Source organism: Euleptes europaea, chromosome 9, assembly GCF_029931775.1.
Source record: "Euleptes europaea isolate rEulEur1 chromosome 9, rEulEur1.hap1, whole genome shotgun sequence".
Taxonomy (NCBI): Eukaryota; Metazoa; Chordata; class Lepidosauria; order Squamata; family Sphaerodactylidae; genus Euleptes; species Euleptes europaea.
The window spans coordinates 2,380,835-2,394,663 of record NC_079320.1 but is presented as its reverse complement, the minus strand read 5'-3'; the positions used below and the strand labels follow the sequence as shown (position 1 = coordinate 2,394,663).

The following is a 13,829-nucleotide window of genomic DNA, read 5'->3' as shown; positions in this document are numbered from 1 at the left end:
CGGCCTGGAGAACTCCTTGAATTACAGCTGATCGCCAGGCATCAAATATCAGTACATCTGATATGGCTATTTTGGAGGGTGGGGCTCTATGGCATTATATCCCATTGAAATCCTTCCCCTCCCCAAACTCTGCTGTCCCCAGACTGCAGCCCCCAAATCTCCAGGAATTTCCCAACCCAGAGCAGGCATCCCTAGTACAGATCTGATCCAGGGATCGATATTAGGGAAGGAGACCAAATGATGTAGAAAAAAAGATCTCATTTGTGTGTTTATTTCAACTCATATCCCACCCTCTATCCAGGCCAAGGCCGGGCTCAGGGTGGCTAACGTCATTAAAACACACAACAATATAAAACCACACACAATAAATAGATCTTAAAAATTTAAACCAGTTCCTAATTATTAGCCAATTAAATTATTAAACAAGTGGCGCTCATCTCTAGAACATAGGGCCACGGTGGGCCTGCAGAGAGAGTCAGGGTCCCCAAATTAATGTTGATAACAGCACGGAGGGGGTAGGGAGGCCAACTCTGTTGGTAAACCGTTGCTGCCCTCAACTGTTGCCTTACACGGTCTGGGACTTTCGTATCTGTGGGACCACCTCTCCTGGCCTGTTCCAAACATCAAATACCAACCTTCTGGTGATCCGAGGCCCAAAGAGTGTCCGGCTGGCCTCAACCAGGACCAGGGCTTTTTCTGCCCTGGCCCCTGCCTGCTGGAATAGCCTCTCCAGTGAGACCAGGGCCCTGCGGGACCTTGGAGAGTTCTGCAGCTATTCCACCAGGCTTATGGTTGAGGGCAGCTATGGCTCCATTTTCTATAAATGCAGGCCTCCCCAACCCTCCACCACTGATTCCCCCTTTTACCACCTGTGGGGATCTATCTATTTGTTCACCCCACTGTAGCTGTATCCTACAATGTGGGGGGGCTACAAACCAAAGAGGTTAAGCTGGAAAATGCTAAAATTACAAATATATAAATTTTAATAAGGTGCACATATAGAGTAAAAGCATAAAACTAATAAGGACAAAAAGTAACACATTCAATATATACAAACGTGAACAACTGCGATGTGCAATCTTTCATTGACCAATATGAGATCCAAAAAGGACCAGACGCGTTTCGGCCTGGAAAGGCCTTCCTCAGTGGTCAGTCTAAAATCATAACTTATCACACATCCTAATAATACAGTCATATCATAATGGGCAGTAAGACGTATCTAAAAGCCCTTCTCTGTGTGTGTAAAGTGCCGTCAAGTCGCAGCCGACTTATGGCAACCCCTTTTGGGGTTTTCACGGCAAGAGACTAAGAGAGGTGGTTTGCCAGTGCCTTCCTCTGCACAGCAACCCTGGTATTCCTTGGTGGTCTCCCATCCAAATACTAACCAGGGCTGACCCTGCTTAGCTTCTGAGATCTCACGAGATCAGGCTAGCCTGGGCCATCCAGGTCAGGGCAAAAGCCCTTCTAGTACAGTGAATCTCCCTGTAAATTTCTTAACTTCTTATATGTTAAAACCTGGCTTCACTGTCTCACCTTCTATTTTATGCAGGGCTCTTAAGGATGTGGATACATCAAGCAGTGTATAATGTCAAAATGTGGGGGGCACCATTGGATATATTTATGCTATTTAGGATTTTATAGAGCTGTTTTAATTGCATTTTAAATGTATGCTATTTTAATATATGTTGGAATGTTATGTGAACCAGTCTGAGCCCAGCTTTTGGCTGGGGAGGGCAGGGTATAAATTAAGTAAATAAATAAATAAATAAACTATAGGCCTGGTGGAAAAGCTCCATCTTTCAGGACCTATGGAATGGCTCAAGATCCCACAAGCCCTGGTCTCACGGGAGAAGGAGTTCTACCAGGCCGGGGCATAATAAACAAATTTCTGGGACTCAAATAGCACCACCTGCCCTAGTCACGCTAATGTATACAATTTCTCTTATTGAGAATGTATACAATTTCTCTTATTGATATTACTGAGTAATATTAACCATTTTGGATTTTGCATCACTTCTTTGGGGGAAGGCATAGACCTATTACCCCTGACCCCTGTAAGCCCTATTCAGCAATACTATCCAATGCCAAGTATCAAATAGGAACAACGCATATTATGGGTTGCCAAATATCTGAATACGTAAAATATTCAGGAAATATTCAAATATGCAAAGAGGGTCTGAGGAATATTTGATATCAAGAATCATGGGGGGCATATTGGGGGAGGAGTGAATTCATTTCTTCTTTTCCTTACTTACAATATTTATTTTAGGAACCACCAGGAAGGTAAAATTGACTCAAATGTAAATCTCTAGGTAGGGTTGCCAGGTCCCTCTTCGCCACCAGCGGGAGGTTTTTGGGGAGGAGCCTGAGGAGTTTGGGGAGGGGAGGGACTTCAATGCCATAGAGTCCAACTGCCACAACAGCCATTTTCTCCAGGGGAACTGATCTCTATCGGTTGGAGATCAGTTGTAATAGCAGAAGATCTCCAGCTAGAACCTGGAGGTTGGCAATCCTATCTCTAGGGCTTTAAAACTATACATTTATTCTCCACCTTTCTTTCTTTCTTTCTTTCTTTCTTTCTTTCTTTCTTTCTTTCTTTCTTTTTCTTTCTTTCTTTCTTTTTCTTTCTTTCTTTCTTTTTCTTTCTTCCTTCCTTCCTTCCTTCCTTCCTTCCTTCCTTCCTTCCTTCCTTCCATACGTTTCAGTGACATTTAAGAAACAGCCTTCGTTCTTTCTCTCCTTACTTCCTTACTTACTGACTCACTCCATGTATGCCCTGCGTTTCTCTCCAGCAGGGGTCCAAAGCTTTAGAAATGCAGCTGTTGCAAAGGAAAATGCATTTCCAGCAGCCTTCTGAAATAGGGAGGGAAGAATTTAACCAGTTGCTTGTGGTATGAGAAGTTGTTGTAAGAAGTCTAAATTTCATATGTCAAATACTGGAAGATAAGATTTTAAAAGTATTTCCAGATGCTTAATGGTTCTCCGGGTGACTTCAAGGAAGATAAAGCTTTTAAATGCAAAGATCCCTCTGAATGACAGCACAAAAAGCTCTTTGGGGAACACTTAAAGGAGACTTGGCAGGCAAGAGGCGTGGCCTTCCCTACCCCTTGCTTATTTTCCATAAATACTCCTCAGACTGGTTTTCATTTTTCTCTTGCCGGCCTCTGAAACCAGAAGCACCTTTGGTTAAGGTGAAGCTGGCCTGTGTAGAATGCTGGAAGGAAAGAGCCTCTCTCCCTGTCTCCTGACAATGCCCTCTGAAACTGCATCCCTTTTTTAATTAAAAAACCCTACTATTGTGATCATATTGCCTTTCCAACTTAGGAAATTATGTCTATAAAATTATGACAATTACAACATATATGAATACAGCTTTCATTTGCAACACTAAATTAATCTGAAAACACTGTAGAATTTTTGTGGAATATTAATAACAATATTTTTGTTATTCTTTACAAAATTAGCTGCCTTTCCACCCGATCAGGGTTGACAAGGTGGTGGACATAAAAAAAAAATTAAAACATTTGAACAATTGAAATACATTTACAATTACAAAATAGTTCAATTAAAAACACACAAACAAACACCAGAACCAGGAAGGAGAGCCATTACTGAGCATATGCCAAACGATTTATTCTATGTAAAACATTTTAAATATTTGTGTGTGAGTGTTAAGTGCCGTCAAGTCGCTTCCGACTCATGGCGACCCTATGAATGAAAGTCCTCCAAAATGTCCTATCTTTGACAGCCTTGCTCAGATCTTGCAAATTGAAGGCTGTGGCTTCCTTTATTGAGTCAATCCATCTCTTGTTGGGTCTTCCTCTTTTCCTGCTGCCCTCAACTTTTCCTATCATGACGGTCTTTTCCAGTGACTCTTGTCGTCTCATGACGTGACCAAAATACGACAGCTTCAGTTTAGTCATTTTAGCTTCTAGGGTCAGTTCAGGCTTGTCCAAAGCTTTAGAAATGCAGCTGTTGCAAAGGAAAATGCATTTCCAGCAGCCTTCTGAAATAGGGAGGGAAGAATTTAAATATTTAGTTAATGTTTATTTAACATCATGTGGTTATTATTAATGAAGAAAGAAAGAAAGAAAGAAAGAAAGAAAGAAAGAAAGAAAGAAAGAAAGAAAGAAAGAAAGAAAGAAAGAAAGAAAGAAAGAAAGAAAGAAAGAAAGAAAGAAAGAAAGAAAGAAAGAAAGAAAGAACACTGTCCCCAACCTGGACTGGTTACAAGATCCCTCTTTAATGACTGCACTTCCTTGCATTTTTTTTCCATTCCACGGCATCAATCAATGCTTATTGCTCTACATTGATCCACTGGACTCCACTTAGCCTATAAACAGCACCGACATAAACACGAAATGGGCATCATTATCCAGGCTATTTGAAAGTTGAAACTGTCAAGCCAGATTTCCTACAGAAGCAAAGTCTTGCCGTTTCCCCTGAATAGCCGATGTGGAGCAGGCTGCTCTTGGCTTGTCGTAGCGCTATTAAGGCCCAAGGTTTCCTTTGACTCTTTTTGGCTGAACCACGCTTGGCCAAGGACTCCGCTGTACCATTCCCTGCCCTGTCCGGGAAGATGCCGCTGTTCCAGAGGTTGGCCCCATTCATGTGGAAAGTAGGCCGGGTCTTCGGAGCGGGCTCTGCCGCTGGGTCAGCAGCTGCCCACCAGCCTCGCTCACCCTGGCTGGAGTCGCTGGCAAAAGCCTCTGGAGACATCCGTGACCCACATGGATTAGTGTGATGGCTCCCTATATAGCCGTACAAATCCCAGGCCGCTGAAGATTTCACTGAGAACTCTTGGTTGAATATTTGGTGGCCACTTTGGATTCAGCAAGTTTCTGTTTGCTGATTTAAAAAACCACGACACAAAGCAGATCCCTAGGATTAGGGTTGCCAACCTCCAGGTAACAGCTGGTAATCTCCTGCTATTCCAACTGATCTCCAGCCGATATAGATCAGTTCACCTGGAGAAAATGGCCGCTTTGTCAACTGGACTCTATGGCATTGAAGTCCCTCCCCAAACCCTGCCCTCCTCAGGCTCCACCCCAAAAACCTCCCGCCAGTTGCCACGAGGGACCTGGCAACCCTACCTAGGATAGATCTGGTTGGCAGACAGCCCCCTCAGGACACTGGTGGTAGCGAGGGTTGCCAACTCCAGGTTGGGAATTTCCTAGAGAATTAGGGGTGGCGCATGAGGAGAGGACACTTTGGGGCAGGACCTCAGCAGAGTATAATGCCATACAATCCCCTGTTCAAAGCAGCCGTTCTCTCCAGGGGACCCCTGAAGTCTGGAGATAAGCTGTAATTCCAGGAGAGCCCCAGGACCCACCTGGAGGTTGGCAACCCTAATAGGAATACTTCGTACACTAAGATCAACTGGAGAGGCCTCTCTGCTCTCTGTTAGAACATAAGAGCATAAGAAAGGCCCTGCTGGATCAGACCCAGGCCCATCAAGTCCAGCAGTCTGTTCACACAGTGGCCAACCAGGGGCCTCTAGGAAGCCCCCAAACAAGACGACTGCAGCAGCACCATCCTGCCTGTGCTCCACAGCACCTAATATAATCTGCAAGCTCCTCTGATCCTGGAGAGAATAGGTATGCAGCATGACTAGTATCCCTTTTGACTAATAGCCACGAATACCCCTCTCCTCCATGAACATGTCCACTCCCCTCTTAAAGCCCTCCAAGCTGGCAGCCATCACCACATCCTGGGGCAGGGAGTTCCACAATTTAACTATGTGTTGTGTGAAAAAATACTTCCTTTTATCTGTTTTGAATCTCTCACCCTCCAGCTTTAGCAGATGACCCCGTGTTCTAGTATTATGGGAGAGGGAGAAAAACATCTCCCTGTCCACTCTCTCCAAACCATGCATAATTTTATAGACCTCTATCATGTCTCCCCTCAGCCGCCTTCTTTCCAAGCTAAACAGCCCTAAGTGTTTTAACTGCTCCTCATAGGGCAGTAGCTCTAGTCCCCTAATCATTTTGGTTGCTCTTTTCTGTACCTTCTCAAGCTCTGTAATATCCCTTTTTAGGTGTGGTGACCAGAACTGTACACAGTATTCCAAGTGTGGTCTCACCATAGATTTGGACAAGGGCAGTATGATATCAGCAGTTTTATTCTCTATTCCTCGTCTAATTATGGCCAGCATGGAATTTGCCTTTTTTACAGCAGCCGCACACTGGGTTGACATCTTCATTGAACTATCCACTGCCACCCCAAGATCCCTTTCTTGGTCTGTTGCTGCCAGCACAGATCCCATCCGTGTATATGTGAAGTTGTTCTACTACCACCAGCAATTTGGCAGGTGGTCTTGTATGGCAGGGCCCTCTCTGTGGTAGCACCAAGACTTTGGAATTTCCTCCTCTAGGATAGATCTTTGACCCTCTTTACTTTTAGAAGGGCTTTCAATTGAGTATACAGCAGCAGCGGAGGAGCTCTTTGCCTTGGGAATGATTTGCATTCTCTGAAAACAGGGTTTGGGATTATTATCTACTTCTGATTTATTCCTTCATGCACTGTCCTGGTGGTTCTGAAGGCTTTTTATTCCTTGCTTTGACTCGAAAACTTTGTAATTACTTTTTGTATATTATTTTGTAACTCGTTTTGAGAATGACAGAGGAAGGAATGCCCCCTCCACCGTGGTGCCAAGCACCTGCCAGTAGAGGGCAGTGCTTAATTTAGTAAAACGCAATGCACCTGGGCTTCCGAAGTAGCACCCCATGACCCCAAACCTGCCTCCCTAATAATCCCTAGCACTGGTCTGCACTCTGCCCATACGGAAAGGTGCTTTCCCTCTGCCCCAGGGCTTGTCCGGATGTGGTGAACCCCAAGACCTGGGCACATGTAGTGTGTCCTTAGGATATGTTACACACAACCATTTTTGCAGGGGTAAGAGTTGCTTTGAAGAGAACTTCATTCCCAATAGCCAAGGGTTTAAGGGCTCACTGGTAGATGAATAGTCTGGCTCATCCTCAGAGATTAAGGCTAACAGCACTCATAAAAGAAGGACAAGCAATAATATATACTTGTTATGCATTCCAATGTCTCTTTCCAAGAAGGAGCATACATGGGACTAGACAGTGTTATCAACAACCCTGTGAGGTAGGCTGAAAGAGAGACTTGAGAGAGTGTTATGCCTTATCAGGATTTGCAGGCCTCTCCCACGCATGTCCAACAGTCAACACTAGGGGAGAGCAAAAGGTTCATCCACCACTGAAATATTGGCCAGTTTTCAGTGGATCCATCTATCTGCACCTAATGCAGGGAGGGAGAAGGAGGAGGAGAGAGAAAGAGAGAGATGTCCTTTCTTTACATTCTGCTCCTGTTGTATTTTATTTTGTATTATAAGCCACTTTGGGTCCCTATTAGGTAAGAATGCAGGATATAAACAATTCCATTACATAAATGTATTAATTTATTTATTCAAAATTCTTTTTTGCCATCGTCACAGTTGACGTATGGGGCAACCCTGTGGGGTTTTCAAGGCAAGAGGCATTCAGACGTGGTTTGTCTTTGCCTGCCTTTGCAAAACAACCCTGGACTTCCTTGGTGGTCTCCCATCCAAGTACTCACCAGGGCCGACCCTGCTTAGCTTCTGACAAGATCAGGCTAGCCTGAACCATCCAGGTCAGGGCAAGAGCAAACAGAGGTGGTTTGCCAGTGCCTTCCTCTGCACAGCAACCCTGGACTTCCTTGGTGGTCTCCCATCCAAATACTAACCAGGACTACCCCTGCTTAGCTTCTGAGATCCGTCAAGGTCACACTAGCCTGGGCCTTCCAGGTCAGGGTGACTTGACATCACATTATTATTATTCCCTGCATGTGTGAACGGAAGCTTTGGCTTGTAGCTCTTTTCCAGACTTCATTGCCTTGTCTGGGATTCCTGTGTCCTTCATCCAGCCTGGCGTCTTGTGGTGACCGTCTCTTCTCTCTTCCCTCCGTCCCCATCCCAGGTCAAGGTCTGGTTCCAGAATCGCCGCACCAAGCAGAAGAAGGACCAGAGCCGGGACTCTGAGAAGCGCACCACTTCCACCTCCGAGTCTTTTGCCACGTGCAACATCCTCCGACTCCTGGAGCAAGGGAGGCTCTTATCTGTCCCGGCCCCTCCTGCGCTGCTTTCCCCAACTTCCAACCCCATCGGTTCTCCTTCCGGCAACGGGTCCTCCATGGGGACACCAGGAAACACCTCACCAGGGCTCAGCAGCCGGGGAAGCCCTCCTGGGTCGGGGGGCTTCAGCTTGCAAGTCCCCACCTTGGCCTCCTCGGCTTCCCCGCGGCTCCCCACCACCCCGCTCTGTTTCAGCGGCCCACTGCTGGGGAGCCTGCATGAATTACCTAGCAGTTACGGACTGGGGACATCCGCCTTCGAGCCTTACATGCGGCTGGAAAGGAAAGACAATGCAATACCCAGCAAGAAGCCAAGTCCTTAAATAATAATAATAATCAACAATGATCACAGTGAAGAGAAACAAGCTGAGTGTCAAAAGAAGGTCCTGATCCACACTCCCCCCACCCACCTCTCGTCCTCCCAGTCACATGGAATTTCCGACCGGGGGCTTCTCTTTTGCAGGGGGGATTTCAAAGACTGTTTACCAAATGTCAATGTGACGTGTGCCTGTGCGTGGCTGCGTGTGTGTGAGCGTGAGTGTGTTCCTTTCACGGAAATTAAACAACTGCAGACAAAGTTGGTTTGTTCTGGTGTCTTGGGGGCCTTTGGCACACACCCCTTGGGAATGGGCCAGTGTGGGGTTGCCATCTCTGAGTTGGAAAATTCCTGGAGATTTGGGATGGGGCCTGGGGAAGGCATGATTTGGGAAGGATAGGGAACTCAGCTAGGGCTGCCAACCTCCAGGTTCTAGCTGGAGTTCTCCTGCTATTACAACTGATCTCTAGCTGATAGAGATCGGTTCACCTGGAGAAAATGGATGCTTTGGCAATTGGACTCTATGTCATTGAAGTCCCTCCCCAAATGTGCCATCCTCAGGCTCTGCCCCAAAAACCTCCCGCCGGTGGCAAAGAGGGACCTGGCAACCCTAACCTCAGCGGAATAGCCATTTTCTCCAGGGGAGCTGATTGCTAAAGCCTGGAGATCAGTTATAATTCTGGGAGATCTCCAGACCCCACCTGGAGGTGGGCAACCCGAGTGCACTGCCAAGGCCGTGACCAGTTGTCTGTTGTGCTGGGCATCCCCTTGGCCTTCTTGACACCCTACAAAGAGCCCCAGCAATGCACAGGAGGTCTCCAAGCAGGCTCAAGAAATTCTAACCATGGCTCTTCCCCAAGAGGAAAGCAGCTGTCTCTGGCCTTTTACCAATTTCATTGGCCTTCCTCTCCACTAGCAACCATGAACCAGGTGACTGAAGACCCACAGGGCAGAGTTTACATACATAAAAGAAGAACCTTTCTGGATCAGATCAGTGAGGGTCCATCTAGTCCAGCTTCCTGTCTCACACAGTGGCTAAAACAGCATCTGGAAAACATGGGCAAAACGATCGGGGAGAGCAAGGTGACCTCTGACTGTCGGAAAAGGCATACATAATCAAAAGGAAGCCCGGAAGCAGTCAGCAGGGGTGACCATGGGGAAACGGCCCTGTAAAAAAGACCTAAGACTGCTGGGTAGGATGCTACACCATACCAAAAATCCTTGCATGTAGAAAGCAAGCTTGTCATGCAGAAGGGTTTTTTTTAAATTAAATTTTAATATTAATATTAATAATACATTACAACCATCTTTCTATTACAGAAAATCCATGTATCAAAACATTGATTTTCTGTAATAGAAAGATGGCTGTAATGCGTTATTAAGTAAGCATTATTAATATTAAAATTTAATTAAAATAAGGGGTTGAGGTCCCACAGCTCAGTGCAAGAGCCTCTGCTTGGCATGCAGAAGGTCCCAGGTTCAGTTCCCAGCATCTTCAGTTAAAAGGATCAGATTGTAGGTGATGTGAAAGACCTTCACCTGATACCCTGGAGAGCCGCTGTTGGTCTGTGTAGACAATACTGACCTCGATGGACCAAGGGTCTGAACCAGAATAAGGCAGCTTCCTGTGGGGTCCACCTAGATTTAGTCATTTGGGGAGGGGCCATGGTTCAGTGGTAGAGCATCTGGGTTGCATGCAGAAGGTCCCAGGTTCAATCCCCAGCATCTCCAGTTAAAAAGACCAGGCAGTGGGTGATATGAAAGACCTCTGTCTGAGACCCTGGAGAGCTGCTTCCTGTCTTCCACATGGAGCCTGGATTTCTGCTGGAATTACAACTGATTTCCACTGGGGAAAATGGCAGCTTCAGAGGGAAGACTCATTATACCATAGATTCTTGGTGACATCCCTCCCCAAACTCCCCCCTACAGAGACAATGTTCCCAAAATCTCCAGGAATTTCCCAGGCCAGAGGTGGCAACCTTAGGTTTAGGTCACGCTGACCTATCTCATGTTTTCTGATGATTTGGGCCATTTGTGCATCTAAGGTAGGCTCACACATACATGATGTTGCCTTTTACGGAATCAGATCGCTGGTCCATCAAGGTCAATATCATCTACTCAGGCTGCAGCTCTCCAGGGTCTCAGGCTGAGGTCTTTCACATCACCTACGACCTGATCCTATCAACTGAAGATGCTGGGGATTGAACCTGGGACTTCCTGCATGCCAAGCAGATGCTCTACCACTGAGCCACGGCCCCTTCTGTCTCCTCTGACTAGCAGTGGAGCTCCAAGATCTCAAGCCTCTCCCAACAGTAGAGACCCTGTAACTGGAGATGCCAAGGATCGAATCTGAGACCTTGTGCTTGCAAAACAGACACTCTCCTACTAAGCCATGGCATGCCCCCAAAAGGAGCACCTGTTCTGGTGCCATTTTCTCTAGGGAAGCTGATCTCTGTCATCTGGGGATCAGTTGTAATTCTGGGAAATCTCTATCTGGAGGTTGGCAACCCTGGTGTATGCTGCATTTACTAGAAAGTCATGTGTAGGATTGTCAATCACCAGGTGGGGCCTGGATATCTCCCAGAATTAAAGCTGGTCTCCAGGTTACAGAGATCTGTTCCCTGGAGATAATGGCTGCTTTGAAGGGTGGACTCTATAGCACTATACCCTACTGAGGTCCCTCCCCTCCTGAAACCCTGTCCTCCCTAGGCTCCAACCCCAAATCTTTAGGCATTTCCCAACTAGAGTTGCCAGGTTCATCTTCGCCACTGGCGTGAGGTTTTTGGGGCGGAGCCTGAGGAGGGAGGGTTTGGGGAGGGGAGGGACTTCAATGCCATACAGTCCAATTGCCAAAGAGACCATTTTCTCCAGGGGAACTGATCTCTATCGGCTGGAGATCAGTTGTAATAGCTGGAGATCTACAGCCATCTCCTGGCGTTTGGCAACCCTACAAGTTCAGTACAAAAATAATTTAAACAAATTTCCTGGCCTGTGTTAACCTAGGCAGGGAATTTCATATTTTGCCATTCCTTCTGTGACTTTCCCCCTAGCTCCTTTTCCTTTGTCTTGCACATGTTCTTATCCGATAATTATTTTAAGTCACAGGCCCCAAACATTTCAGGTGCTGCTAAAATATTTCCTGCAAATGGGAAAAATGAAAGGCTTTGGATTTGAAGCCAGCTGGTCACTTTATAGAAAGCAGAGAGCCCAACGAGCAATGCTTTGGTACCTGAGAATTAGCAACGTGTCTCTCTTGGGACCCAGATATAAAGAAAACACGGCACTTAGCAGGATGCTTCGGGGGCTGATCGGGCTGCCTAGCTAGCCAGAGGCTCAAGTTTCCTCATGGCTGAGCCAGAAGGCTTTTCCTCCGTGAAAGCCAAACTGGGCGGCTCATTGCAACACAGCCCATCTCGGAGGTGCTAAAAGCAAAGGCCTGTTCGAGGGAAGAGTCTCACTGCAGGTTTCCCCCTTTGAATGCAGCCCATCAGGTTCAGAGAGGGAAGAGGATGGAGAGGATGTGAACCAACTGACACTGATCTCCTCTCCATCACTGGTGGCCCAGCTGCTAAGGTTGCCAGGCCCCTCTTCCCCACTGGTTGGAGGTTTTGGGGGCGGAGCCTGAGGACGGCAAGGTTTGGGGAGGGGAGGGACTTCAATGCCGTAGAGTCCAATTGCCAAAGCGGCCATTTTCTCCAGGTGAACTGATCTCTATCTGCTGGAGATCAGTTGTAATAGCAGGTGATCTCCAGCTAGTACCTGGAGGTTGGCAACCCTACCGGCTGCCCCTGCCAAAGTTGTGTCTCAGTTCGGCTGGCTTCTGGTTGCCCCTCCTGGAGTTCAAATCATGGCTGCTTCCACAGCAGCTTGAACAACCCAAGCTGGTCAGTGCTTGGAAGCTAAGCAGGGTCAGCCATGAATTAGGGTTGCCAACCTCCAGGTGGTAGCTGGAGATCTCCTGCTACTACAACTGATCCCCAGGCAGTAGAGATCAGTTCACCTGGAGAAAATGACCACCTCCCCTCCCCAAACCTCACCTTTCTCAGGCTCCACCCAGCCCAAATATCTGCAGGCATTTCCCATTCTGGAGCTGGCAATCCTGGCCATGATTAACACTTGGATGGGAGACCACCAAAGAAGACAGAAAAGAAATGGCAAAACACCTCAGCTCACCCCTTGAGGTATCACCGTAAGTCAGCTGACAGCACTTAATTATTATATTATTGTAGACTAATGGGGCTACCATATTTGACTCCTTCCACACAGCTACCTGCAGTTTGGAAATCCCACAATCAACCGGCCAAGAGCAGGACCCATGAAATGGAGGGAGATTATCTGGGAAGTGTCTGTGCTGGACATCAGGAGATCAGGTGTAATTCTGGGAGATCTCCAGGCCCCACCCGGAGACTGGCAACCTTAATTATTATGCCCCACAGCCTTGTTCTGCCATAATTTTATGACACCTGAAAGAAATTGGAAGCAGTTTGCCCAATAATAGCCAGGTCCTCAAGGTATGGGGGCAGTATTTTGCGTCCAAAACATGTGCTGTTTACATTTGAAACAGCCCAGGTTTAACCAAAAGCAAAAGAAAGGTAAGGACTTAGATCAGGGCTCATCAAAAGAATATGAAGCATTGAACAAGTGTTGGAGTTCTCTAGGCCTCTTCCTCAGGTGAGATGCAACAAAAGGTGGGGAGGCAGGAAAGCAGAAGAGAAGTTTCTTTGTTTGGACGAATGGCAATGGGAGACTGTACTGCAAGTCTATGGTCCAAGCTACACAATACTCCCAATATGTGCTAGGTCACAGTTGCAGAGAGACATACATACATAGTGGGAACTCACTTTTGAAAGCACTTGCTTACCTATAGGGTTACTCAAAGACCTCCAAAGACAGGGACTCCACCACCCTCCGAGGCAGCACATTCCACTGTCAAACCACCCTCACCGTCAGGAAGTTCTTTGTAATGTTTAGGTGCAATCGCTTTTCTACTAGTTTAAATCCATTACTCCGTGTTTTAGTCTCTGGAGCAACAGAGAACAAGCTAGTTCCCTCATCAACATGACATCCCTTCACATATTTAAACATGGCTATCATGTCCCCCCTCAACCTTCTCTTCTCCAAACTAAACAAACCCAACTCCCTAAGTCTCTCCTCATAGGGCATGGATTCCAGACCTCTGACCATTCTGGTCGCCCTCCTCTGGACACGCTCCAGGAAACACTCTGGACACACAAATTGGCAACTGCCCGTATCAAGGGGGATCTTGTGTCCCCCTTGTCCTGGTTTGCAGGGTAAGAATGTCACAGCTGTAACAACTGAAAAGGGCTAAAAAGAGAAGTGGACAGATAGTGCTGTGAGTGGGCTTGGGGAACCTTGGGGGTGAAGAGTCCCTCTCTCTGGA

The 13,829-nt window shown here is 46.9% G+C and overlaps 1 protein-coding gene across 1 annotated transcript in view; it reads left to right on the top strand.

The window, feature by feature from the left end:
- Positions 1–8,435, top strand: part of VAX2 (ventral anterior homeobox 2) — a 40,938-nt gene extending 32,503 nt beyond the window's left edge. Inside the window, exon 3 of the mRNA XM_056855397.1 lies at positions 7,959–8,435. Within this exon, the coding sequence (XP_056711375.1) occupies positions 7,959–8,435 (477 nt within the window). The remainder of the gene's footprint in view (positions 1–7,958) is intronic.
- Positions 8,436–13,829: the final 5,394 nt, after the last annotated feature.